This window comes from Pseudophryne corroboree, chromosome 3 (assembly GCF_028390025.1).
Source record: "Pseudophryne corroboree isolate aPseCor3 chromosome 3, aPseCor3.hap2, whole genome shotgun sequence".
Taxonomy (NCBI): Eukaryota; Metazoa; Chordata; class Amphibia; order Anura; family Myobatrachidae; genus Pseudophryne; species Pseudophryne corroboree.
In genome coordinates this window covers 379422796-379448109 of record NC_086446.1, presented here as the reverse complement: position 1 = coordinate 379448109, position 25314 = coordinate 379422796, and the positions used below count along the sequence as shown (strand labels likewise).

General features: G+C 43.9%; 1 protein-coding gene across 1 annotated transcript in view; it reads left to right on the top strand.

Moving 5' to 3' along the window:
• The first annotated feature begins 2908 nt into the window (after nt 1-2908).
• Nucleotides 2909-25314, top strand: part of C1QL1 (complement C1q like 1) — a 176029-nt gene continuing 153623 nt past the window's right edge. The window contains exon 1 of the mRNA XM_063963564.1: nt 2909-4200. Coding sequence (XP_063819634.1) covers nt 3592-4200 — 609 coding nt within the window. The 5' untranslated portion in view covers nt 2909-3591. The remainder of the gene's footprint in view (nt 4201-25314) is intronic.

Sequence of the window (25314 nt, the reverse complement as noted above, 5' to 3'; positions counted from 1 at the left end):
TCTCCTCCTTCACATTCTCCCGCAACTGGGGGTGCGAGGAAAAGGCTCAGAATTCCGAGCCCACCCGCTGGCGGTGATGCAGGGCAGTCTGGAGCGACTGCTGATGCTGACATCTGGTCCGGACTGAAGGACCTGCCAACGATTACGGACATGTCGTCTATTGTCACTGCATATGATTCTCTCCCCATTGAAAGAATGGTGGAGGATTATATGAGTGACCGCATCCAAGTAGGCACGTCAGACAGTCCGTACTTATACTGGCAGGAAAAAGAGGCAATTTGGAGGCCCTTGCACAAACTGGCTTTATTCTACCTAAGTTGCCCTCCCACAAGTGTGTACTCCGAAAGAGTGTTTAGTGCCGCCGCTCACCTTGTCAGCAATCGGCGTACGAGGTTACTTCCAGAAAATGTGGAGAAGATGATGTTCATTAAAATGAATTATAATCAATTCCTCCGTGGAGACATTGACCAGGAGCAATTGCCTCCACAAAGTACACAGGGAGCTGAGATGGTGGATTCCAGTGGGGACGAATTGATAATCTGTGAGGAGGGGGATGTACACGGTGATATATCGGAGGATGATGATGAGGTGGACATCTTGCCTCTGTAGAGCCAGTTTGTGCAAGGAGAGATTAATTGCTTCTTTTTTGGTGGGGGTCCAAACCAACCCGTCATTTCAGTCACAGTCGTGTGGCAGACCCTGTCACTGAAATGATGGGTTGGTTAAAGTGTGCATGTCCTGTTTATACAACATAAGGGTGGGTGGGAGGGCCCAAGGACAATTCCATCTTGCACCTCTTTTTTCTTAAATTTTTCTTTGCGTCATGTGCTGTTTGGGGAGTATTTTTTTGAAGGGCCATCCTGCGTGACACTGCAGTGCCACTCCTAGATGGGCCAGGTGTTTGTGTCGGCCACTAGGGTCGCTTACCTTACTCACACAGCTACCTCATTGCGCCTCTTTTTTTCTTTGCGTCATGTGCTGTTTGGGGAGTGTTTTTTGGAAGGGCCATCCTGCGTGACACTGCAGTGCCACTCCTAGATGGGCCAGGTGTTTGTGTCGGCCACTAGGGTCGCTTAGCTTACTCACACAGCTACCTCATTGCGCCTCTTTTTTTCTTTGCGTCATGTGCTGTTTGGGGAGTGTTTTTTGGAAGGGCCATCCTGCGTGACACTGCAGTGCCACTCCTAGATGGGCCAGGTGTTTGTGTCGGCCACTAGGGTCGCTTAGCTTACTCACACAGCTACCTCATTGCGCCTCTTTTTTTCTTTGCGTCATGTGCTGTTTGGGGAGTGTTTTTTGGAAGGGCCATCCTGCGTGACACTGCAGTGCCACTCCTAGATGGGCCAGGTGTTTGTGTCGGCCACTAGGGTCGCTTAGCTTACTCACACAGCTACCTCATTGCGCCTCTTTTTTTCTTTGCGTCATGTGCTGTTTGGGCAGTGTTTTTTGGAAGGGCCATCCTGCGTGACACTGCAGTGCCACTCCTAGATGGGCCAGGTGTTTGTGTCGGCCACTAGTGTCGCTTATCTTACTCACACAGCTACCTCATTGCGCCTCTTTTTTTCTTCTTTGCGTCATGTGCTGTTTGGGGAGTGTTTTTTGGAAGGGCCATCCTGCGTGACACTGCAGTGCCACTCCTAGATGGGCCAGGTGTTTGTGTCGGCCACTAGGGTCGCTTATCTTACTCACACAGCTACCTCATTGCGCCTCTTTTTTTCTTCTTTGCGTCACGTGCTGTTTGGGGAGTGTTTTTTGGAAGGGCCATCCTGCGTGACACTGCAGTGCCACTCCTAGATGGGCCAGGTGTTTGTGTCGGCCACTAGGGTCGCTTAGCTTAGTCATCCAGCGACCTCGGTGCAAATTTTAGGACTAAAAATAATATTGTGAGGTGTGAGGTGTTCAGAATAGACTGAAAATGAGTGGAAATTTATGGTTTTTGAGGTTAATAATACTTTGGGATCAAAATGACCCCCAAATTCTATGATTTAAGCTGTTTTTTTAGTGTTTTTTGAAAAAAACACCCGAATCCAAAACACACCCGAATCCGACAAAAAAAATTCGGTGAGGTTTTGCCAAAACGCGTTCGAACCCAAAACACGGCCGTGGAACCGAACCCAAAACCAAAACACAAAACCCGAAAAATTTCAAGTGCACATCTCTAATTACAACGTCTATAGACACTGAAAGTCCTTGCACATTCATACGCACAGATGTACACAAAGGAAGGGCTTTGTAGTGTCAGGGCTTTCAAATAATATATAAGTTGATCTGTGTGTTTTGGAAAGTGCAAAGTGAATTCACTGTCCTCTGGCACCTTAACTAGGTGTGTGCGAGCCATGCAATGACTCAGGACCCTGGGTACATTATCGTCACTGCACCACGGCCCCTGCACTTGGTATGGGGTCTTTCTAAATTAAATTATCACTGGCATCATAATACATTTGTTTGCTTGGTTAAATATGCTGTAATTGTTATTGAAATGTTTCTGTTTCCTGAGCTATTGTGTGAAAACTGCATACATAAATAGAGATATTAATTATACATACTGTGTATGTATGTGTATATAACCACAATGGCATATGCTTGCACTATATAAATAAATGTTAATAATTATATAGCTCAGGCTGCATATGTTTATATTAAATATACAGCTTTATTCATTGTGTTACTCTAAGTGGCAGTTCCCCATTCCCCTTATTCCTGTATCAGTAATGGAGATCTCTGAGATTTATTTGTGTTATTCTTGTATTTAACATATTACTAATTTCACACAAGGTGTGTTTACCTGTTTGTGCATATAACTGTTTCTCTCTGCGTATAGCTGCATATTGGGCTTCTGCCTTCAGGGGGCACTGCTCTGTTTCATATATAAGATTCAGATTCCACAGACCATTCTCTCACAAGTTAGATTCCCTGCTGCCTTTCTGCCTTGCCTCAGCAGCTTTCACCCTTTCTCATAATCTTCTCCTTTTCAGCTCTCTTCTGAGTCTCTTCCGACACTGCTACTGTTTCTCGCTTTCCTTCATACTTTAATCCTCTTCTCTTTAAGTAGTCACACTTACCTGCTACCCCCTCCTCCTCTGTCCTACCACCTTTCTTATCTTTCGCATACAATTCTCTTTGACTCTATTCTTAATCTTTGCTTTCTCCACTGTTCTGTCATATATTATTAATTCACTTTTTGTGTCACACATTTCTCATCGCTCACATTTTTCCCATTTGTTCAGAAATCCATTTTCTTTCTCTTTATTAGTTTTATTTTTATTATTATTATTTGCATATTTCCTGCCAGGAAGTTCTTCAAGTTATCACCTGTCTTTACTGTTTTCTCACTATTGTCCTTTCCTCTCTCATAGTTTTACTCACCCATCTGCTTTTTTTTTTCTCTTTTAGACTGTTTGTTTTCTGCTAACACGTTACGTGCTGTGTCTTCTTTAAAACCATCTATCCCCTTCACTTCTGAAGGGGCCATTCTCCCTCTGCCCCACTATTTTCGGCACCATAGCTCCCCCCAGCCGTGCAACCCCCCGTCCCTTGGCCCCGTTCGGCCTTGGGAGGAAAACATTGGTGGCCGTGGCGATTGGTGTGGTGATGGTCCTAATATTGGTAATCCTAATTCCAGTGTTGGTCAATTCCGTGGGCTCTGATGGCCACTATGAGATGTTGGGCACTTGCCGGATGGTCTGCGACCCCTACCTCAGCAAAACAGGGGCAACCACCACCAGTAGCAGTATCAGAGCCGGCACTGGAGCTGAGCCTTTGAGTGACCGAGGACAACTAGCTCCATCAACTTTAGTGCAAGGACCTCAAGGAAAAGCTGGACGTCCTGGTAAACCAGGTCCACCTGGAGAGCCTGGGCTACCAGGTCCACCTGGTCCAGTAGGTCCACCAGGAGAACGAGGAGAGTCGGGTAAACCTGGACCACCAGGTTTGCCAGGAGGAGGGGTGAATGGTGCCATCAGCACAGCAACATACACCACTTTTCCTCGTGTGGCCTTCTATGCTGGTTTGAAGAACCCCCATGAAGGTTATGAGGTCCTCAAATTTGATGATGTAGTGACCAACCTTGGGAACAACTACGATGCAGCAAGTGGTCGCTTCAGCTGTACAGTGCCTGGCACATATTTCTTTACCTACCATGTCCTGATGAGAGGTGGAGATGGCACCAGCATGTGGGCGGACCTCTGCAAAAATGGACAGGTGAGTGTGCCAGCACTGGCTTTCTGCTACTCTTGTCTAGGGATGTCTAAATTATTCTGAATGGAATTAGGTATAGGGTTAATGAATGAATCACAAAAAGGAATAAACATATTGAAGTGAGAGAATTTGTTACATTACTATAAATAACTGTATCCCCATGGCTGATTTGTATCATTGATTCATCATTGTATCATTGGTTTTTAAGCTTTCAGTTATAAGACTGGACTATATATATACAGTGTATATATATATATATATATATATATATATATAACATTTAATCATATGAGCGCATATGGATGATGGTGTTGGTGGCTTAGTGCTAGGAAACCTTTCGGATATAGAGAATTCCTAGAAGAGTAAATGTGAACCTTCAGAAAAAAATGTAATCAGCGTTCGTCATGTTAATGTACTGTAATGAGCTAATGTAAATTTAATACAAAATAATGGTCCTTATTTATAACTTGGATTAAAGACAATCAATTGTAAGTAAACCCCTTCCCCATGAAAGTGTAAAATAGCAACAATAAATAATCTGATATCTTTTATAAGCAATAGACATTATGTAGGGTTATATAAAGTTCTATATATAATATAAGGTTCTGTATACAAGTTAAATAGTGGTTAGAATAAAGAAATCTGTGAGTGAGAAAAAAAGAATATAAGCATTAAGGGAGTGTGTGGCTATATAATAAGTTCTAATGAAATCTTTACAATTAGCATTGATCCTAAAACTGAACTTCTGTACGATCTGCTCTGGAGCCGTGCCCTGATTGGCACTATCAGAATTAATTACCATGAAAAAGCAAGCTAGCCTAGAGGGAGAATGAGTAATGAGGAATAACTAAGGGGGCTATGAACTTACATTGGACAGCTAGATATCAGCCGTCATAATGTATTAAAGGGTCTTATTGTGGCTCATAGCACATAATGCACTGTGATGCCTGCAAAGTTACATGCTTTTGTTAGCTTAGCATTGCATATCACTTAGGTGCAGATGCAATCGTCACAATGGATGGCTTATTAAACTGAATGCCTAAGGGACAGTGCTTATCACTACACCAACGTTTAAGCGTTAAATCACCCACAGACAAGAGTGAAATAACTCAGTGGAGCAGGGAGAATGAGTTTACCCAGAGGAAGATGAAAAAAACTAGCAGCCTAGAGGAAGGTAGACAGTTAGCACATGGTAGGGAAGAGAGTGAGCCTAACGAAGGAGAGAGGTGACTTATCTAGAATAAAGGGACTGACATAAGGAGGAGAAGAAATTGGTTAGATTTCAGGTCATTCAGAAGCTGTAAGTTGTCCGCAATCGGAAATAAAAGCTGTATGCAGCATTTCACACATCTATTTGCCCATACAGCTCCCAAGTAGCCATCACCACTATCAGGTGCAGTTGCGCCATCCCTCAATTACGCTACATGCCACAACATGCCCTCAGAACACTTAGCCTACGTTTAATAGCCCCATTGTCACTCAGCTGCAAGTAGAGGTACGACGGAGATGCGTGCAGCACTGAATTGCATGTAGTTGCTCATAATCATGTACGCTTCAGCTACAGAGCATGTGCAGAGCTAAAATCGCATGATCCGACTGCAAAATGGAGTTGCTTGCGACTCTGAATCTGAGTATGGGATTAGAAGGAGAATTAAGACTGGCAGTAAGTGAGCTGTGAGAAATAATAATAGACAACCCCCTAAAGTTTTCTCAACAGATTACAGGCCGATGCGTGAGAGATGTGTGCTGAGCGAACCGCTCAGCACACATCTCTCCCGCCGCTCAGCACAGCGCGATGTGTGCTGAGTGTGCGGGGGGAGACGGGGGGGCACTCATTTCACCCAGCGGGTGAAATGAGCGACCCGCCAATCTAGCACCAGCGATAGCGATGCGCGGGGCTGCGCATCGCTATCGCTGTAGGGGGTACACACGGAGCGATCAGGCTTAAAATCTAAGCAATCTAGTCAGATTGCTTAGATTTTAAGCAGCGATCGCTCCGTGAGTACCCCCCTTAATACTCTTCTGAATGACTCCATATGCCATAAGGTTGTGTGCTATGGCTGTCCCATGATCAACATGGTGAGCTAGCTCACATAGGGGTAAATGTATGAAGCAATGATAAGAGAGGAGAAGTGAGCCAGTGGAGAAGTTGCCCATGGCAACCAATCAGCATTGAAGTAACATTTATAATTTGCATACTATAAAATTATACAGAGCAGCTGATTGGTTGTCATGGGCAGATTCTCCACTGGCTCACTTCTCCACTCTTACCACTGCTTCATACATTTACCCCATAATGACAGATGTTATTGGAACCAGGAGGCACATTTAAAGTTATATTAAGTTTTGAAGCATTGAGAGCAAAATAAAGTGTCAAATGTTAGGAAAGAATGTCCACAAGGGAGTAAATAGGCGTTTAGATGGAAGGTTAGGGGTCTATTTACTAAGCCTTGGATGGAGATAAAGTGGACGGAGATAAAATACCAGCCAATCAGCACCTAACTACCATGTTACAGGCTGTGTTTGAAAAATGACAGTTAGGAGCTGATTGGCTGGTACTTGTCCACTTTATCTCCATCCAAGGCTTAGTAAACAGATCCCTTAGTCTGGAAGACCATGAGCTAACCTACTGAGTGGGGAAAGAGAAATAGAGCTACTTAGATAAAGGTCATGGCCTTTGGCTCATTGGTAAACAGAAGAAAATACATTTATTGGCCTATTCATCATCAGTGGCCAGGCCACCAATAATTAAGCATCCAAGCCGCCGGTGGATACTTAGCTATCAGAGCATTTCTGTATTGCTCCGGTGTAGGGACAGATCCACCCTAAAAGCAGCTGTCCCTGTGATTCCTAACACTTAGTATTTACCACTGATGTACCGGCCAACTGCACATGCATGTCCAAATGTCTTGCAGTGTGTCGGCGGCAGAGTTATTCGCTTGGATTCATTTTGGCAACCCCAGACCTCCCTTTCATGGGAATCAGCAGGGCTCCAGCAATTAATGCCACCTGAAAATGGCGTTGGTTCCCACAGGCAAATGTTCAGTTTTCAGAGTTTGCGGCATACCCGGCAGCCCCATTGGGCCCTAATAATGAATGGGCCTGCTACTTAATAACCGGCGGAAACTAGCATTTCCGTAGGTGTAACTGGTCCGTAAAGAATGATGAGTCGCCCCTCGTAAAAAATCAGCACAAATGAGCTAGTTCACAGACTAAAAAAACAGGGACAGAACTATTAAATAAAATAACTGAGTAATATGTAGACACCAAACAAGGGATAAAAAGAAAATAGAGTGGTTCAGACAGATAATATTTGGATGTAGGGAAGCAATATTTACTCCAGATGAGGATACATGTCCATTAAATAGAAATAGAGTGGATCATACAGAACTAATGTAAGTATGAACAGGAAGGATGACCAATATCACTGGAGGGGCAATGCATGAAAATAGCAGAGCCAATAAACACAAGGTCAAATAGCCAATCCAGAGAGAATAAAGAGCTACAGTACAAAGAATGGCAACCTGTTAACTATTTCAGAGGAGAGAGAGAATAAAAGTTCAGAGGAGAGACTGAGTTAACCTAATATATGAAAGTGAGAGCTAATTATCTGAAGGACATGGATAACTAGCCCAGTACTGCAGAGATGAGCTAGTGTAGTAAGAGATGAAGGAGAAAGACAGTGAGCAGTAAGTATGGGGAGAACTATCTCATAGAAAAAAAGAGAAATGGATGTTCTGAATTAGTCTGGTGAGGATCTAGGGGACGTGGGACAGGATGGGGAAGGGAAATCTAGCCTACAGAGTGACAGGGAGAGATAGCCCAGAGAATAATACGTACAAATGTCTCTGTGATAAAGGGTCATATCACCCAAATGAGCTAAGAGTGGTCAAGGACATGAGGCAGTATGAGAGCCAGCTACCCAAGAGCATTTAATGAAGACTCTGTTAGCCTAAAGGAAATATGTTATGGCTTGCCTAGGGATAGTGTGAGAGTCAGCTAGCCCAGAGCAGGTGAAATGCGTATAACCGAGTGAAGGTGAGGCTTAGCCAGCCCAGAGGCAGTGTGAGTGTCATACAGCCATGATGAGCCCAGTCTCAGCCAGCTCAGAGGCAATATAAGAGGGGAACCACAGAACCATGGGACAATGTGGAAGAAAAATTAGAAAGAATGTAAAAAAGCTGTTCTACGAGACAGGCAATAGAGAAGATGCAGTTTGTTTTGGATAACAGAATAAACAGAATTTTAAATTCAAATTGCAAATTTACAAACTGTTTCTCTTTATTCTCCCACAACTTCCCTTACATCCTTAGCAATTTTTATTTGTTTGCATGCCAGTAAATACACTGCTTTAATTCTGACACACATAGTATACTAGTCCTATATGAAAATAAGCAGCTGAAATAAACACATTTCCTAAAACAGTTTCAGTTCTATAATAAAGCGATTAGGAAAAGGCATATATAAAATACAAATTATCTAACAAGTGCAATGCTTACAAAAGTGCTACAGTCGTCATTATAAATGTGGTTCTTCGCTACTTTATCGTCTACCATACTTTTATATATATGTCCCCTATTGATTCCAAATATGTATTATTTTTATTTTCATGCTGTATAATGGAGTACGGAACGGAATAAAAGAGCACAGAGTATGCAAAATGAGATGCTGGAGCTCTATGTGTGGGAGATGTTGTGATTAGTTTGTAGACATATCCCGAAGATAAATGAAATATAGCTTGTGTGTACAGTACGTGATACTGGTATTAGTGTTCACGCTAAAGCAGCCTATCCTGTGCTGTCCCCACCTGCGGGTGGAAATATTTCCGGTTACCGATCACCTATTCACAGTAAGGGGAGAGCTAGGAGGCAGGCCAGCATGTCCATAAGTGCTGGGCATGCCCCCTAGAGTAATGAACGTGTGCTGATGGCTTGAGCAGAGATGACCTCTCAACACCACAATGCCCTGCCTTGCCCCAGGTCTGGCGTGAACACTACTGTGTATCATAAAGTTCATGCAGAAATAGTGGTTATAGTAAATGCTATACATTATTTTCCTCCTAGAGGAGTATTTCCTTGGAGGTCATTGATTTTCAAACGTTTTTAAAGTTTTCCCAGTTAAAAACGTCTTCTGGTTCAACTAGCAGAGGAGCGAAGAGCAGAAGTTTTGCTCTATGTCAAGGGTGTAGCCAGAAGTTTGTGGGCCACATAGCAACATTTTGTAGGGGCCCCCGTCCCAATGCTTTTATAGCGACACCTCTCAGCAGCAGTTGTTAATTTGATGCCCCATAATAGTGCCCTAGTTAATTTTCTGTATCATAGTAGTGCCCTGGGTAATGTTATGCCCCATAGTAGTACTTTAGTTTCTTTTATGAACCATAGTAGTGCCCTAGTTCATGTTATGTCACATTCTAGGGCTGCCAGTACACATTATGCCACCTTATAGTACCCCCAATTCACATTATGCCACATTACAGTGCCCGCTGTTTATATTATGCCACACTATAGTGCCTCCAGTACATATTGTGCTACATTAAAGTGCTCTCTAGTTTAAATTATGCCACCCTGCAGTGCCCCCAGTTCATATTATGACACACTTTTGTACTGCCACTTCATATTGTGCCATATTACAGTGCACCAGTTCTTATTATATTACATTATAGTGCCCAACAGTTAATTTTATATGATAGTAGTAGTCAAGAAATACCATTTGAATCCATAGGCGCTCAAAAAAAACAAATAGAATAAACACAGTGTATTATGTATAAACATAAAATCCAAGTTCAGTACAATCTTTTGGTGAGTCTTATACCTAAAATGCTGGTCTACTGTTTTTAGGAGTAGACAATCATGCTTTCTGTGGGAGCTGGAATTTCACCAGTTTTAGATTCTATAAGCCTTAATTCTTCTCCTTCAGAATCGATACCCAAAAAGAGAGAAATATAGCCTCCAATGGTGTAATACTATTTATTCACTGCACAAAACATATAACAATTGGGGGAAATGGATGGTCTCTCACCCTCTGAAGTGGTCTACAGATAAAAGTAGACAAAACAGCAAGTTAAAAGATGATAATGTTGGGCGTCCCCGGAACCAGCTGTACAACTCCACTGAAAACTAGTTTCCTGTGCATTCAAGCTGTGCATAAGGTCAAACCCAATTGCTTAGCGACCAAGTCCGGGAAATTAGAATCCAATTATATAACCTAGGTCAGTTGCAATATCCACCCCTGCACCACTGTCGTATTTATAATGGGTGCAGTGTGTGCGGTGCATGTGGGCCCTCAGGGTCCAGAGGGGCCCACACCACACACCCTGCACCCATTATTTTCAATACTTATCCTCCGAAGTCCCGCGACGGCAACAGCAGCGTTGTAGAAATCACCAGGAAAATGGTGAGGTGCCCATTTTTGTGGTGTTTCGTGCATGCAAGGTTAGAAAATCACTGGGAACCTGTGCCATTTTCTTAGAGACCTACGCATGTACACTAGACTCTGGGACAGTGCAAGGGTCCCCTAGTGACCCTAGTGCCCAGAGTCTACAGCGCAGCCAGCAAGAGAGGAAGGGGCCCAGACGGAGTCTCTTGAAGCCCCCCTGCCCTGCACCCACTATAGTTACGTCCAGTAGCGGATCTTGCCACGGGCAAGCAGGACTTTTGCCCTGGGCGCCGCCTTCTGGAGGGCGCCGGCGCCATCCGGAGTGCGCCACACCATGGCAAGTCCACTACTGCTATGCCCCCCGCTGCCCGCTGTGTCCCCCGCCGCCCCGCTGGTCCCGCTGGTTCCCCGCTGTGAAGGGAACTAGACGCTACGCGTCTAGTTTCCCTTCGTGGAGAGGACCTTTGCTGTGCGGTGCGCGATCACGTCATCGCGCATCGCACAGCATTGTGGGACTGACACAGACGCTAGGGGTCATAATTGACCTCTAGTGTCTGTCTATGACAGATCCGAGGAGAGGAGCGGCGCCGGCGGAGGTCTGCAGCGGTCAGGAGCGGGGATAGTAAGTATTAATTTTATTTATTTATTTTTTCAGCGGCGCTACTCTACTGTACAGGGGGCGTAACGGACCACGCCCCCTGTATGAAGCCACGCCCATAATTCCCCGCCTAGGGTGCCAAAAGGGCAAGAACCGGCCCTGGTTACGTCCATGCTCTATGTACTGTATGTTTCCAGTAACATTGTCTGCTAGCATATTAAATTCACTGATAAAGCTACAAAATACTGTGAATGATGAATCCCGGCAGTATTTCCTAAGTTATCCTGGCATGTCCCTTTAATAAATACTGCAATATCCATACTGTGCATAGCACCACAAATATTCCAAAAAGACTGGAGAAAAGTAAAAAAAAGGCCTAGGACCGATGTGCAGTAAAAGAGTTTGAAAATCCCTTTAATTTCAACCTGCAAAAAATGATAAAATCCTAAAAGCAGCAAGTGTTTTTTTCATCACTTTGATGATTCATGTCATCACAGTTTTAGAAACAACTCTTATTTCTGTAATAAAACATTTATTTTGGTGCTAAGCTCCAGCAAGGAAACAACTCCTAGAAGATGAAACCAAATTTACAATTCTGTAATTAATAAAAAATGTGCATAAAGAATAATCAATTCAGTAAAATCTCAGTATACTGCTATAATGTTTATTTGAAAACTCTGTAGATAAATTAGATGTTATTATTATTATTATTATTATTATTATTATTATTATTATATTCATTATATATGTATTAATAGTTAAAACATGTGGAAGGTATACATGATGTGCTGTTTACTGACAGATTTTATTTAGCATTTAATAATAACATGGGGTAAAAGAAAAGAAAATATAGTTGATTAATGATTTTCATTCGAAACAGCAAATTATTACTTTTAAATTATCATTAAATTATTAACATATACTATGTTATTATTTGTTTTGTTGTCATTTTGTTGTAAAGATTTAAATTTTATTTATTATTATTATTATTTTTATCACACACTTAAAAGATGTTGTAGTCAACAGAAACCAATCAGAAATTAGCTTTTTAATTTTGCAACCAGCAATACATTACAAAGTACCAGAATCTGATTGGTTGATATGAGTTACACACCCCTTTCCTGTGTACCAGTTTTCAAAAATTGTTCTGTATTAATAATTTATAGAGAAAATAGGGATAGCAGCATAGATAGAAAAAAGTGCAGTAAGCCACAGTAACTAAACAGAAATCAGCATCGAGTTTGAACATGAAAACAAATGAGTCTAAAATATCTTATTTTACAGCTAACATCTTCCCATCCTCAGGATTTTCCCTTGGCTTTCTCACAGTTCACAAAACCTCAATACAGAATAACCATTGGGAGCTTGTGGCAGTTGTCAAGCAACTGTGACTGCTCCGTTCTGTGCCGTTGTGATAAACACGTTTCATTTGCATTATAAAAATTATCTGTCATTGTACAAGTAAAAATCATAACGACATGATGACATTTGTATTGTTTAAAATTTAATTGTCATTGATAAGACCATCATTCTAACACAGTGGTGATTGGGATGGACAAGCTTAGAGAAGAATATTATAAAATCTTCACCCATGAATATTCATTGCAAATATTAATATATATATATATATACAGTTCAAAAGACCGGCACTCCTTTGTTACATAAATACTTGCGTCCCGATGCCATCTAATCCCACAAGGCATAAATTGTATATAGTTCGCAGTAACGGCACTCAGCGACGACTACTACTCCAAAGAATTAAAACACCATCACTCTGGATTATGTCAACGTTTCAGGATCATTTATTTAGACCCTTTCGTCAGGATACAAACTTTGTATCCTGATGAAAGGGTCTAAATAAATGATCCTGAAACGTTGACATAATCCAGAGTGATGGTGTTTTAATTATTTGAAATAGTCGTCGCTGAGTGCCGCTACTGTGAACTATATATATATATATATAATTTATTTATTTATGTATTTATTTATTTATTTAAACAAAATAAAAGCCCAGAAAAAAATTAAAACATTTTCAAACATGTCCATCTCTGCAGAAGCTGCACTACATGGAATCAGGGAGCAGTTAAACAGCAATGTCAGTTACAGCCCAGGCTGGAGAACCCTTGATCAGAAAAGAGAACCCTTGCGATTCTGCTGGTTGTTAGTTGGAAAGGAGTGAACATTTTATTTTAGCTGGGTTTACCCATAGCCTGTAGATATAATGGCGTTATACATTTTGTGGGTTCAAGCAAAAGTCACACGATTTTATCTTATAGGCTTTTTAGAAATCAGTGTCTCTTTGATGTCAGCAGCTATAGTGAATGGGTATGGTATGATATGCCGTGGTATCCCAACTTTTAGTATGCTAACAGGTGACTGTGTCATTTATTTACCCCTTCCCTGCCCCCGACCCCAATCCAAAGCCGCCTGGGGTGGTGGCTAGGGCTAAGATAGTGGGGGGTATCGGCTACGGCTGATCACAGGGGGTGGCGGCTAGGGCTGAGACTTGGGTAGGGGGGGTCTGCTTCGGCTAACCACCCATGTAGTGCCTCTCCCTAACCCCCTCCCCGGGCCCTAGCCCTAACCCTTACCTGGGTACTTACATTCAGGATGCCATCGGTCGCTTTCCGGCTCCGGGATTCTGCATGTTGTCGTGTTCCGGCGTCAGTCAACTGACCGCCAGCATACAGTGCGCTGGGATGCCGAACGCATCTGATAGTGAATAGATAGGTTGCTTTCTTAGTGATGTATGTGCTTCCTGGTGAATGGACAATTATGGGTGGGCAATAAGTGGCCTTACAGTAGCTGCTGATCTACACATCCCAGCATGACTTGCCACAATGTTTTCATGACCTGATTGCAAAATTGTAGCAGAGCATGCTGGGATGTGTAGTCCCTCAGCAATTGGAGGGCCGCATATTGCCCTACCCATCTAAGTGAACACGCTGGCTACTAGTATATTAACAGGTTGCATTGTATTTATTGAACGTCATCATAAACAGAAATACGATAAGCAACAACTAACAATATAAGAAAATGATTGTCATTTTATATAGTCTATAAAAAAATAATTTTATATATATATATATATATATATATATATATATATATATATATATATATATATATATATACAGGTTGAGTATCCCATATCCAAATATTCCGAAATACGGAATATTCCGAAATACGGACTTTTTTGAGTGAGACTGAGATAGTGAAACCTTTGTTTTCTGATGGCTCAATGTACACAAACTTTGTTTAATGCACAGAGTTATTAAAAATATTGTATTAAATTACCTTTAGGTTGTGTGTATAAGGTGTATATGAAACATAAATGAATTGTGTGAATGTTCACACACTTTGTTTAATGCACAAAATTATTAAAATATTGGCTAAAATGACCTTCAGGCTGTGTGTATAAGGTGTATATGTAACATAAATGCATTCTGTGTTTAGATTTAGGTCCCATCACCATGATATCTCATTATTGTATGCAATTATTCCAAAATACGGAAAAATCCGATATCCAAAATACTTCTGGTCCCAAGCATTTTGGATAAGGGATACTCAACCTGTATATATATAAATGAAATGATAAAAACAAGAAATAATGCAAGAAAATAAGTGAGAAAGCAGGCTATAAACTTAGTAGAGATGTGCACTTGAAATTTTTCGGGTTTTGTGTTTTGGTCTTGTGTTCGGTTCCGCGGCCGTGTTTTGGGTTCGACCGCGTTTTGGCAAAACCTCACCGAATTTTTTTTGTCGGATTCGGGTGTGTTTTGGATTCGGGTGTTTTTTTCAAAAAACCCTAAAAAACAGCTTAAATCATAGAATTTGGGGGTCATTTTGATCCCAAAGTATTATTAACCTCAAAAACCATAATTTCCACTCATTTTCAGTCTATTCTGAACACCTCACACCTCACAATATTATTTTTAGTCCTAAAATTTGCACCGAGGTCGCTGGATGACTAAGCTAAGCGACCCAAGTGGCCGACACAAACACCTGGCCCATCTAGGAGTGGCACTGCAGTGTCACGCAGGATGGCCCTTCCAAAAAACACTCCCCAAACAGCACATGATGCAAAGAAAAAAAGAGGCGCACCAAGGTCGCTGTGTGACTAAGCTAAGCGACACAAGTGGCCGACACAAACACCTGGCCCATCTAGGAGTGGCACTGCAGTGTCAGGCAGGATGGCACTTCAAAAAAACACTCCCCAAACAGCACATGATGCAAAGAAAAAAGAGGCGCACCAAGGTCGCTGTGTGACTAAGCTAAGCGACACAAGTGGCCGACACAAACACCTGGCCCATCTAGGAGTGGCACTGCAGTGTCAGGCAGGATGGCCCTTCCAAAAAACACTCCCCAAACAGCACATGACGCAAAGAAAAAAAGAGGCGCAATGAGGTAGCTGTGTGAGTAAGCTAAGCGACCCTAGTGGCCGACACAAACACCTGGCCCATCTAGGAGTGGCACTGCAGTGTCACGCAGGATGTCCCTTCCAAAAAACACTCCCCAAACAGCACATGACGCAAAGAAAAAAGAGGCGCAATGAGGTAGCTGTGTGAGTAAGCTAAGCGACCCTAGTGGCCGACACAAACACCTGGCCCATCTAGGAGTGGCACTGCAGTGTCACGCAGGATGGCCCTTCCAAAAAACACTCCCCAAACAGCACATGACGCAAAGAAAAATGAAAGAAAAAAGAGGTGCAAGATGGAATTGTCCTTGGGCCCTCCCACCCACCCTTATGTTGTATAAACAGGACATGCACACTTTAACCAACCCATCATTTCAGTGACAGGGTCTGTCACACGACTGTGACTGAAATGACGGGTTGGTTTGGACCCCCACCAAAAAAGAAGCAAATTAACTCTCCTTGCACAAACTGGCTCTACAGAGGCAAGATGTCCACCTCATCATCATCCTCCGATATATCACCGTGTACATCCCCCTCCTCACAGATTATCAATTCGTCCCCACTGGAATCCACCATCTCAGCTCCCTGTGTACTTTGTGGAGGCAATTGCTGCTGGTCAATGTCTCCACGGAGGAATTGATTATAATTCATTTTAATGAACATCATCTTCTCCACATTTTCTGGAAGTAACCTCGTACGCCGATTGCTGACAAGGTGAGCGGCGGCACTAAACACTCTTTCGGAGTACACACTTGTGGGAGGGCAACTTAGGTAGAATAAAGCCAGTTTGTGCAAGGGCCTCCAAATTGCCTCTTTTTCCTGCCAGTATAAGTACGGACTGTCTGACGTGCCTACTTGGATGCGGTCACTCATATAATCCTCCACCATTCTTTCAATGGTGAGAGTGCCAGTAGACGACATGTCCGTAATCGTTGGCAGGTCCTTCAGTCCGGACCAGATGTCAGCATCAGCAGTCGCTCCAGACTGCCCTGCATCACCGCCAGCGGGTGGGCTCGGAATTCTGAGCCTTTTCCTCGCACCCCCAGTTGCGGGAGAATGTGAAGGAGGAGATGTTGACAGGTCGCGTTCCGCTTGACTTGACAATTTTCTCACCAGCAGGTCTTTGAACCCCAGCAGACTTGTGTCTGCCGGAAAGAGAGATCCAAGGTAGGTTTTAAATCTAGGATCGAGCACGGTGGCCAAAATGTAGTGCTCTGATTTCAACAGATTGACCACCCGTGAATCCTTGTTAAGCGAATTAAGGGCTCCATCCACAAGTCCCACATGCCTAGCGGAATCGCTCTGTGTTAGCTCCTCCTTCAATGTCTCCAGCTTCTTCTGCAAAAGCCTGATGAGGGGAATGACCTGACTCAGGCTGGCAGTGTCTGAACTGACTTCACGTGTGGCAAGTTCAAAGGGCAGCAGAACCTTGCACAATGTTGAAATCATTCTCCACTGCGCTTGAGACAGGTGCATTCCACCTCCTATATCGTGCTCAATTGTATAGGCTTGAATGGCCTTTTGCTGCTCCTCCAACCTCTGAAGCATATATAGGGTTGAATTCCACCTCGTTACCACTTCTTGCTTCAGATGATGGCAGGGCAGGTTCAGGCGTTTTTGGTGGTGCTCCAGTCTTCTGTACGTGGTGCCTGTACGCCGAAAGTGTCCCGCAATTCTTCTGGCCACCGACAGCATCTCTTGCACGCCCCTGTCGTTTTTAAAAAAAATCTGCACCACCAAATTCAAGGTATGTGCAAAACATGGGACGTGCTGGAATTTGCCCATATTTAATGCACACACAATATTGCTGGCGTTGTCCGATGCCACAAATCCACAGGAGAGTCCAATTGGGGTAAGCCATTCCGCGATGATCTTCCTCAGTTGCCGTAAGAGGTTTTCAGCTGTGTGCGTATTCTGGAAACCGGTGATACAAAGCGTAGCCTGCCTAGGAAAGAGTTGGCGTTTGCGAGATGCTGCTACTGGTGCCGCCGCTGCTGTTCTTGCGGCGGGAGTCCATACATCTACCCAGTGGGCTGTCACAGTCATATAGTCCTGACCCTGCCCTGCTCCACTTGTCCACATGTCCGTGGTTAAGTGGACATTGGGTACAGCTGCATTTTTTAGGACACTGGTGACTTTTTCTGAGGTCTGTGTACATTTTCGGTATCGCCTGCCTAGAGAAATGGAACCTAGATGGTATTTGGTACCGGGGACACAGTACCTCCAACAAGTCTCTAGTTGGCTCTGCAGTAATGATGGATACCGGAACCACGTTTCTCACCACCCAGGATGCCAAGGCCTCAGTTATCCGCTTTGCAGCAGGATGACTGCTGTGATATTTCATCTTCCTCGCAAAGGACTGTTGGACAGTCAATTGCTTGGTGGAAGTAGTAAAAGTGGTCTTACGACTTCCCCTCTGGGATGACCATCGACTCCCAGCAGCAACAACAGCAGCGCCAGCAGCAGTAGGCGTTACACGCAAGGATGCATCGGAGGAATCCCAGGCAGGAGAGGACTCGTCAGAATTGCCAGTGACATGGCCTGCAGGACTATTGGCATTCCTGGGGAAGGAGGAAATTGACACTGAGGGAGTTGGTGGGGTGGTTTGCGTGAGCTTGGTTACAAGAGGAAGGGATTTACTGGTCAGTGGACTGCTTCCGCTGTCGCCCAAAGTTTTTGAACTTGTCACTGACTTATTATGAATGCGCTGCAGGTGACGTATAAGGGAGGATGTTCCGAGGTGGTTAACGTCCTTACCCCTACTTATTACAGCTTGACAAAGGCAACACACGGCTTGACAAATGTTGTCCGCATTTCTGTTGAAATGCTTCCACACCGAAGAGCTGATTTTTTTGGTATTTTCACCAGGCATGTCAATGGCCATATTCCTCCCACGGACAACAGGTGTCTCCCCGGGTGCCTGACTTAAACAAACCACCTCACCATCAGAATCCTCCTTGTCAATTTCCTCCCCAGCGCCAGCAACACCCATATCCTCCTCATCCTGGTGTACTTCAACACTGACATCTTCAATCTGACTATCAGGAACTGGACTGCGGGTGCTCCTTCCAGCACTTGCAGGGGGCGTGCAAATGGTGGAAGGCGCATGCTCTTCACGTCCAGTGTTGGGAAGGTCAGGCATCGCAACCGACACAATTGGACTCTCCTTGTGGATTTGGGATTTCGAAGAACGCACAGTTCTTTGCTGTGCTTTTGCCAGCTTGAGTCTTTTCATTTTTCTAGCGAGAGGCTGAGTGCTTCCATCCTCATGTGAAGCTGAACCACTAGCCATGAACATAGGCCAAGGCCTCAGCCGTTCCTTGCCACTCCGTGTGGTAAATGGCATATTGGCAAGTTTACGCTTCTCCTCCGACAATTTTATTTTAGATTTTTGAGTCCTTTTTTTACTGATATTTGGTGTTTTGGATTTTACATGCTCTGTACTATGACATTGGGCATCGGCCTTGGCAGACGACGTTGATGGAATTTCATCGTCTCGGCCATGACTAGTGGCAGCAGCTTCAGCACGAGGTGGAAGTCGATCTTGATCTTTCCCTATTTTTGGAACCTCAACATTTTTGTTCTCCATATTTTAATAGGCACAACTAAAAGGCACCTCAGGTAAACAATGGAGATGGATGGATACTAGTATACAATTATGGATGGACGAGCGACTGCCGACACAGAGGTAGCTACAGCCGTGGACTACCGTACTGTGTCTGCTGCTAATATAGACTGGATGATAATGAGATAAAATTAAAATATATATATATATCACACTAGTACTGCAGCCGGACAGGTATATATATTATGTAATGATGGACCTGCTGGACACTGTCTGTCAGCACTGCAGACTCCTAAAGTAAGCTACTAGTATCAAGAAGATAGAAAAAAAAAACACGGGTAGGTGGTATACAATTATGGATGGACAAGCGACTGCCGACACAGAGGTAGCTACAGCCGTGGACTACCGTACTGTGTCTGCTGCTAATATGGACTGGATGATAATGAGATAAAAATAAAATATATATATATATCACACTAGTACTGCAGCCGGACAGGTATATATATTATGTAATGACGGACCTGCTGGACACTGTCTGTCAGCACTGCAGACTCCTAAAGTAAGCTACTAGTATCAAGAAGATAGAAAAAAAAACCACGGGTAGGTGGTATACAATTATGGATGGACGAGCGACTGCCGACACAGAGGTAGCTACAGCCGTGGACTACCGTACTGTGTCTGCTGCTAATATAGACTGGATGATAATGAGATAAAAATAAAATATATATATATATCACACTAGTACTGCAGCCGGACAGGTATATATATTATGTAATGACGGACCTGCTGGACACTGTCTGTCAGCACTGCAGACTCCTAAAGTAAGCTACTAGTATCAAGAAGATAGAAAAAAAAACCACGGGCAGGTGGTATACAATTATGGATGGACGAGCGACTGCCGACACAGAGGTAGCTACAGCCGTGGACTACCGTACTGTGTCTGCTGCTAATATAGACTGGATGATAATGAGATAAAATTAAAATATATATATATCACACTAGTACTGCAGCCGGACAGGTATATATATTATGTAATGACGGACCTGCTGGACACTGTCTGTCAGCACTGCAGACTCCTAAAGTAAGCTACTAGTATCAAGAAGATAGAAAAAAAAAACACGGGTAGGTGGTATACAATTATGGATGGACGAGCGACTGCCGACACAGAGGTAGCTACAGCCGTGGACTACCGTACCGTGTCTGCTGCTAATATAGACTGGATGATAATGAGATAAAATTAAAATATATATATATATATATATATATATATATCACACTAGTACTGCAGCCGGACAGGTATATATTATGTAATGACGGACCTGCTGGACACTGTCTGCAGAATGCGTTTATAAAAACACCACACGACGAGTGTTTAACTTTTTCAGGCAGACAATCACAATATACTGGTGGTCAGCAGACAATCACAATATACTGGTGGTCAGTGGTCACTGGTCAGTCACACTGGCAGTGGCACTCTGGCAGCAAAAGTGTGCACTGTACTTAAAATATGTACTCCTGCTATAACTGCTCCCCAGTCTCCCCCACAATTAAGCTGTGTGAGCAGTGAGCACTCCGCACAGTCAGATAATGATATACAGTATTACATATGATGCATGCAGCACACTGGGCTGAGCACAGATATGGTATGTGACTGTGTCACACTGTGTATCGTTTTTTTTTTCAGGCAGAGAACGGATTAATTAAACTGGTGGTGGTCACTGGTCACTGGTCACACTATCAGCAAGTAGTACTCCGTCCTAAGCAGACAATCACAATATACTGGTGGTCAGTGTGGTCACTGGTCAGTCACACTGGCAGTGTGGCACTCTGGCAGCAAAAGTGTGCACTGTACTTAAAATATATTATTTATGTACTCCTGCTCTAACTGCTCCCCAGTCTCCCCCACAATTAAGCTGTGTGAGCAGTGAGCACTCAGCACAGTCAGATATACAGTATTACATATGATGATGCAGCACACTGAGGCTGAGCACAGATATGGTATGTGACTGTGTCACACTGTGTATCGTTTTTTTTCAGGCAGAGAACGGATTAATTAAACTGGTGGTCAATGGTCACACTATCAGCAAGTAGTAGTACTCCAGTCCTAATATGCTCCCCAAAATTAGTAAATACTAAATAGTGTCTCTAACTCTCTACTCTCTTCTCTATAAACGGAGAGGACGCCAGCCACGTCCTCTCCCTATCAATCTCAATGCACGTGTGAAAATGGCGGCGACGCGCGGCTCCTTATATAGAATCCGAGTCTCACGATAGAATTCGAGCCTCACGAGAATCCGACAGCGGGATGATGACGTTCGGGCGCGCTCGGGTTAGCCGAGCAAGGCGGGAAGGTTCGAACCTGCCTCGGACCCGTGTAAAAAGGCTGAAGTTCGGGGGGGTTCGGATTCCGAGGAACCGAACCCGCTCATCTCTAAAACTTAATGATGCTATTGTTTATTAGTAAATTGCTAGGCTGTATTCTTAGGCCGGGCACACATCAGAAAGATGTGTATTCCAGCCAACCCGATGCCCAATGGAAGATTATATCACACTGCACAATACGGTGTACGACCGTGCAATATTATGTCCTTCAGTCCCGCATTCACTGTGCAGCATATCAGATGGGATGACACTGCTGAGGACACACGTGAACGCTTGATTGAACGTACACACTGGGCCTGATTCAGATGTGGTTGGAGTGACTATAGTTCCCTACGTGAAGAGGATCTTTGCTGTGCGGTGCGCGATGACGTCATCGCGCACCGCACATCATTTCAGTCTGTACAGGGGGCGTAAATGACCACGCCCCCTGTACAAAGCCACGTCCCCTAATGCCGCCCGGGGCGCCAGAAGCCCCGGAACCGGCCCTGCACATACGTGTAGTAACCCAAGAAAATTTGACAATTAGCTTTGATCAATCTTGTGCAAGTCAGATAGTCAAATCACATAGGCCAGTTGTTTTCATCACATATACACATCGTTAATAAATGACTGTCATTGTGTGGATGCAATGATATTCTTTAAACCCCTGTTGCCTCGGCTGACAAGCCAGAAACATAAAGGCCCTGCTTCAGGTGCACGCAATCTGCACGCATTGCCGATGCTTATGCAATTGAGTGATTTATTGCAACTGCGCATTCAGAAAATCCATACGGTGCATATGGTACATGGGTGCTGGTGTGACTGGGACAGACTGTATCACAAATGGGATGACAAAGTGATGTGCGTTACTGGGAGGTTTATAGAAGCGAATGCAAAGAAGTCTGTCTCCTGGGCGTGTTACAGCAGCGTCGCGCGCGTATCAGTGAAAGCAGCTAAATTCTCTGATGTACAGCAGCAGCCACAGGAGACTAGAGTCAGACGGAGAAACTGCACCTGCTATAAGGCTGCTGCAACCGATGGAGTGCCGATGGTGGCGTCTACAGAATCTCCAGCAGTATTACAGCACGCAGAGACGCTGAATGTGGGCATCTCAGTCCTTACACAGTCAGACACAGGCTACTACACCAGGGGAAGGCTAACACCAACATTTACATATTGTTGCAGCATCCATCTCTGAAACAGGCCCAAAGCGCTCATTATTCATACTGATTTCAGTCAAAAAGCAAAAATCTATTCAATAAATAAAAAATGAAATAAAAATAGCAAAGTAGGAAATGGTAAATGTAGTGAAAATGCGTTATCGACAAAGTATCGAGTGTGAAAAAAGAAATGTACAGAGCTGCAGCAAATAATCTTCTTCATGTGGAGATGGTTTAATTCTCTGTATGATTTCACGTATACAATAATTAATGATCCCCTTTGAAAGTCCAGTTGTTAAACCAAGTACAATAATATACACTGTACAATGGAAGCAACTGAGACTTGATTGAACTGCTGCCAAAACACAGTTGTCACCTGAGACATATAATGAGTAATAAAAACTGTACGGGGAGTGCATAGTGTATATGTGTGTGTGTGTGTGTGTGTGTGTGTGTGTGTGTGTGTGTGTGTGTGTGTGTGTGTGTTAACTATATATACATCTGTACAGCTAACAGCTAACCGCAAGACAGTACTGTGGCCAATGCCTTCCACAATAGATTCAATTCAGACAAAGTAAAGAAGTGGCACTTTAATCAATAATGCTATATATAAAAAAATAGATGTTTCCAACATTTTAGAATATTAAATTCATACTATCATAAGAGATACAAAACATATAAAGCCAGTTTACCTTATAACCCAATTCATCCTGACGCTACTCATACCCCTTTCACACTGCAGAAATAACCCAGTATAGAGCCTGTATATTGCCGGGTCGACGAGGGTCGCTGTGCAGTGTTTAAGGAATCACTCCCAAATTCCTGGGTCGCCTGACCCAGTAATTCAACCCGGGAATAAAGCAGGGTTATTCCTGGGTTATTACCGGGTCAGGTGCAGTGTGAACGGGTTGGCGGGTCGATGCGACCCGGGACCCATCCACAGTATAGACAGAGGCGGCATGGAGATGATGTAATTTCCCAGCACCACCCCTGCACCCGGTGCCGTTGTGGTCCCCGCCCCCGATGGCAATGTGTAAGTGTCCAATGCCGGGTTGCACCCGGGAAGGACCCGTTTCCAATTCCCAGGTGCGATGTGAAAGGGGTATTACTGACATCATTGTGCGACCTATCACACAAATAATACAGAATAAACACTTCAAGAGGACAGATATGGAAAACATGAAAAGCATATACAACACCCTGGGCCTAATTCAGATGTGGTTGCTCTTGCGATTATTGTTGCTATCTTTTGCCGTACTAACCTGAGCATAGGGACGCTCACTGCTGTCGCATCATTTCCATCCGACTGTGTGTACAATTGCTGATACATCGGTACCATTGTTGCAAATCAGGTCATGTTGCAGAGTCTGAGTGCCTCTGTAGCTGAGCTGCTCTCCAGGGATCTAGAGGGCTCTACAGTAGAAAGTAAGATCGCAACTGCTAATTTATGCACACCCAGAACAGCCATGACACACCTGCATTTACCCAACCACTCCCCGTTATCACCCCCAAACGCTGTCATCCTGTCACTCACCACTAAACCATCGCAATTCAATTGCTGCATGTGCACACTGCAGCTTAGATGCATGCGCGGTAAGAAAACAGCGACCAATTTCCATGCAATAGCCGCTTTGGGACTACATCTGAATTAGGCCCACTATGCACTGTGTATGCATAAAAGAATACAGCATATGCACCATATAAAATATAGAGATGAGCGGGTTCGGTTTCTCTGAATCCGAACCCGCCGAACTTCAGCTTTTTTTACACGGGGCCGAGCAGGCTCGGATCCTCCCGCCTTGCTCGGTTAACCCAAGCGCGCCCGAACGTCATCATCCCGCTGTCGGATTCTCGCGAGGCTCGGATTCTATCGTGAGACTCGGATTCTATATAAGGAGCCGCGCGTCGCCGCCATTTTTCACACGTGCATTGAGATTGATAGGGAGAGGACGTGGCTGGCGTCCTCTCCGTTTAGAGTGACTAATAGTACTAGAGAGAGAGAGACACAAATTTTGGGGAGCATAATATAGGAGGAGTACTACTTGCTGCTGATAGTGTGACCAGTGGCAGTGACCAGTGCCACCAGTTTAATGAATCCGTTCTCTGCCTGAAAAAAAACGATACACAGTGTGACACAGTCACACATACCATATCTGTGCTCAGCCCAGTGTGCTGCATCATATACTGTATATCATTATCTGACTGCTGAGTGCTCACTGCTCACACAGCTTAATTGTGGGGGAGACTGGGGAGCAGTTATAGCAGGAGTACATATTTTAAGTACAGTGCACACTTTTGCTGCCAGAGTGCCACTGCCAGTGTGACTGACCAGTGACCACTGACCACCAGTATTGTGATTGTCTGCTGACCACCAGTATATTGTGATTGTCTGCCTGAAAAAGTTAAACACTCGTCGTGTGGTGTTTTTATAAACGCATTCTGCAGACAGTGTCCAGCAGGTCCGTCATTACATAATATATACCTGTCCGGCTGCAGTACTAGTGTGATATATATATATATATTTTAATTTTATCTCATTATCATCCAGTCTATATTAGCAGCAGACACAGTACGGTAGTCCACGGCTGTAGCTACCTCTGTGTCGGCAGTCGCTCGTCCATCCATAATTGTATACCACCTA